Source organism: Oncorhynchus gorbuscha, linkage group LG02 (genome assembly GCF_021184085.1).
Source record: "Oncorhynchus gorbuscha isolate QuinsamMale2020 ecotype Even-year linkage group LG02, OgorEven_v1.0, whole genome shotgun sequence".
NCBI lineage: Eukaryota > Metazoa > Chordata > Actinopteri > Salmoniformes > Salmonidae > Oncorhynchus > Oncorhynchus gorbuscha.
In genome coordinates, this window is record NC_060174.1 from 101,771,841 (window position 1) to 101,775,816 (window position 3,976).

The 3,976-nt window shown below is 44.4% G+C and overlaps 1 protein-coding gene across 2 annotated transcripts; it reads left to right on the plus strand.

Annotated features, from left to right (window-relative positions):
* The first annotated feature begins 447 nt into the window (after positions 1 to 447).
* LOC123995084 (beta-2 adrenergic receptor-like) lies at positions 448 to 3,379 on the plus strand. 2 transcript variants are annotated; one of them, XM_046298399.1, is made up of 2 exons: positions 448 to 614; positions 825 to 3,379. In XM_046298399.1, exon 2 carries the CDS (start codon positions 838 to 840, stop codon positions 2,050 to 2,052), a length of 1,215 nt encoding a protein of 404 aa, XP_046154355.1. In that variant the 5' UTR covers positions 448 to 614; positions 825 to 837; the 3' UTR covers positions 2,053 to 3,379. The 2 variants fall into 2 exon arrangements, with proteins under 2 accessions (XP_046154355.1, XP_046154347.1); XM_046298391.1 differs by having other exon boundaries at positions 828 to 3,379.
* The last annotated feature ends 597 nt before the right edge of the window (positions 3,380 to 3,976 follow it).

The window sequence follows — 3,976 nt, forward strand, 5'->3', positions numbered from 1 at the left end:
CTTTCCTTTTCAAAGCATTTTCAAAACAAAGGCCAGGATGCAGAATATGGAGTGAAAGTTCAATTACTTAATTTCTAATCACCTTGTCCAGTGTGTTGTTGCCAAGAGTGAAGGTAGATTTTTAGATTTTTTTGGAACTAAATAATAATCTAGTATGGTTTATTTAATGATGTACAGCATTTATCACGATCACAACAGCAGTTTCTTTGATTTATCTGATTACATTTTTTTAAATATTTTCCTTTACAAATATTACAGATAAAAACAAAGTTACATAATGTTAATTTGACTTGATTCTGTGGAAAAACATGACTGTGTTTAAAAGGAACTGTTATTCACTTCTCCTGTGGTCTGCCTGCCTGCTGATTGGCTGCTGCCAGAGTGTGATGTCATTCTTGCCTGCTATAAGAGCACTGACTAAGTCGAGAACAACATTCAGCAGTGACAGAGTGGTGTTAGAACAGAGCAGTGGGTCTGTTCATGTGTGTCACACGGTAAAAGAGGAAGGGAGAACATTTCTAATGAAGTATAAACACCTAATTGGAGCTGCAACGTATTTTTATCCAAAAAAGGAATACTTTTAGATTTATGGGAGACCAGGAGAACATTTGGAGGTTGGTAAACTACTTCAAGATTAAGTATTCAATTACATTGCCTCTCAGAAATCTTGGATGAAATTACTCAGAATTGATCGATCCTCACTCATGCTTCCTACCTTGACTTTATACACCTTACATTTACACTAGCTTATAAACCTATATGGTTTATTCTTTGTTTTATGGGTGTCTTCGACAATACGTTTCTTCTTATCTAATCTCTTCAAGCAGCCCATAGATCATGGAGAATGTGAGCACGTCTGCCTTGTTCAACCTATCGGACCTACCAGTGGAGATGAACTCATCGTCTTACTCGGAGTACAGCGAGGCCGAGGCAGTGCTGCTGGGCATCATCATGGCCCTGCTGGTTTTGGGCATCGTCTTTGGCAACGTGCTGGTCATCACCGCCATCGTGCGCTTCCAGCGGCTGCAGACGGTCACCAACATGTTCATCACGTCTCTGGCCTGTGCTGATCTGGTCATGGGCCTGCTGGTGGTACCCTTCGGCGCCTGCTACATCCTCCTCAACACCTGGCACTTTGGCAGCTTCCTGTGCGAGTTCTGGACGGCGGCAGACGTCTTGTGTGTGACGGCCAGCATTGAGACGCTGTGTGTGATCGCGCTGGACCGTTATCTGGCCATCACATCGCCGCTGCGCTACCCGTCCCTGCTGACCAAGCACAAGGCGTGCGTGGTGGTTGTGACGGTGTGGGGCGTGGCCGCCCTAATCTCCTTCCTGCCAATCCACATGAAATGGTGGGTGTCTGACGAGCCCGAGGCGCTCAGCTGCCTGGAGAACGCCCACTGCTGTGACTTCAACACCAACGCCGCCTACGCCGTTGCCTCCTCCGTCGTCTCCTTCTACATCCCACTGGCGGTCATGGCCTTCGTCTACGGACGCGTCTTCCAGGAGGCCAGGAAGCAGCTGCAGAAGATACGTGGCAGCGAGGGACGGTTCCACGCCCAGATTATCAACAACAACAAGGGGCAGGATGGTGGGGGAGGAGGAGGGGGGAACGGGAAGAGGCCAAAGTTCTGTCTGAAGGAACACAAAGCACTGAAGACGTTGGGGATCATCATGGGAACCTTTACTCTCTGCTGGCTGCCATTCTTCGTGCTCAACGTGGCGGTGACCATCTGGAAGGTGGACAACATTAAAATGCCTTTCAGGATATTGAACTGGATAGGATACGCCAACTCAGCATTCAACCCCCTCATATACTGCAGGAGCCCTGAGTTCAGGTACGCCTTCCAGGAGATTCTGTGCCTAAGAGGGACTGCTTTCCCCACTAATGAATACATGTACAGAGGACACAGTTTGCAGGTTAGCCCTAAGGATAAGCCAGGCAGCTCTATACATGATACTGGGACCATGGAGCTGAGTACTGGCTCTCGGTCTAGTGTCCCCAACACGAAAAGAAATTGCAATAAACCTTCACTTGCCTCTATTGTCTGAATCGCAGGTTGTTACCAGTAGACTGGTCTTTCTCGTTTAGTCAGACCTGCTGAGCAGACATGGGATAGGAAAAGACATGTGAATCTATTTCCAATACTTAAATGTGTTACTATAAGAATAGTATTCTAGTAATGTGTAGGTTATTAAATGTTATATGTTTCAACTTAATATTGAACAGTCTGAAAAAGACTTAGGAAGTATTGTTTGTGTACGTGATCATGTGTACGTGTGGTTTGTAGACATGAGTATGTGCACATGTCATGTACTCTAGCGCTTGTGTCTGTGTGTATTTCAACACCAGGGTTCAGGTACTAAGTTCATGTCTCCAGTTTGGTTGCACAAAAAAAAAAAAAAATCTACCTCATTAGCATTGTTTTTGATTCACCTCCATCTCAAAGAGCTTCAAGAACAAATCATTATAATCTGTTTGTATGAAAATGAATAATGTTGTCTGTCTGTTGAACTGGCTGTTCTTTGCTGGGAGTGGTCTGAAAGACATGGAAAGGCCAGGGTAGGAAAGGTCCAGAGAATTAAGAGATCAAATTAGGGTTCTACAGTAATATATGTCCCTCCCACTTGTGCCAGCCCTCTGTCTGTAACACATTCCATATTGATCTGGGTCTCTCTCCCAGGGGCTTCTGTCTGTCTGTGGGATTCTGAACGCTCCCTCGGCCACGGCCCACAAATCCAAATCTCTGACGAGTGCCGGCAGGTGCATATCATCACAGACAGGCACTATTACCAGCTGCACCGCACCCAAAAACATTTAAACAGACGCTCACGCTGCTCTGTCCCACTCCCTCCAGCCACCACCTTCAGTACCTCAACCTTCACCTTCTCTACAACACCATTTAATAAGTGTGGTTACATACGCATGTCCTGCCGCCCCTCAGACAGACAAGCCTCAATAACCCTTGCAAGCACGGTATAGGTCAGAGCAGCAGTACCTTAATGCTGGGTAGTATGACCACCATTGTACGTCATTCTGACACCAATACCCAGCCAGTACATTTAGACTGTAAAGTTATATTTAGTGATTGCTTTTACACTCTACCTTGCTGCTTCTCTGTGTTATTAGTTGTTAATGGCGACCGTGGGAACGGCTGTTGTTGTTGTGCTGTTCTCCGCTGTTGCTCTAGTGTTTCAAGTTGTATTTTTGGGGAGGTTTTATTTATTTATTTATTTATTTGTTGTTGTGAAGCTACAGTGTTTACAGAGATTCATGGACAAGCTGTCTGATTTGGGAGACAAACAGAATGTAGTAATAGATATACGCAATGTACTAACATAGTGAAAATATAAGGAAATAAACTACTACAGTAAGGGAGAGTGGGGGAAGTTGAGCCACCCTTCGTTTCTAGGAAACCATACACAACATTAATCATGTGAGCAGATATTTAGGAAGAGGTCATCATTTCATGGAGTCTGTGAAGGAAGAAACCACAGAGAAAAAGAAAGTTAGTTCCCCCCAAAAAAACGATTTTCACAAAGTCAAATATATTGTCTTAAAGGTTTCATGATGCTTTTATCTAAACCAAGGTTTTAAGACTTTTATACATCTGTTGGGGTCTCTATAGGTTTCAATATGAGGTCCTAAACCTAGCATTAGAGTGCATCCTTGTAGCTGTGGGGGCTAATAAAGACTAAATGTTTGCCTTGGGGTACATTGAGCCAATGGCCACTATACCCCCATTCAAATGATGATTGCATTTGGTCCGTTTTATGCGTAGTATTCCTGCAGTGTGTCTTACATATGAACTCAACATTGTTACAGAGCAGACATCATCATGCCCCGTTTATACAAACATAAAACAGGCTCTGGAGAGCAGCCAAGGAAATGAGAGAAGGGATGAAGTCCATTTGAACAGCAGCAAGGGATGAACAAATAGACGGAATGACACTGAAGAGGTACATTAACAAAAAA

What these genes read in the sequence shown, in the direction of transcription:
- LOC123995084 (XM_046298399.1), top strand. Translation starts at nt 838, where the DNA reads ATGGAGAATGTGAGCACGTCTGCCTTGTTCAACCTATCGGACCTACCA.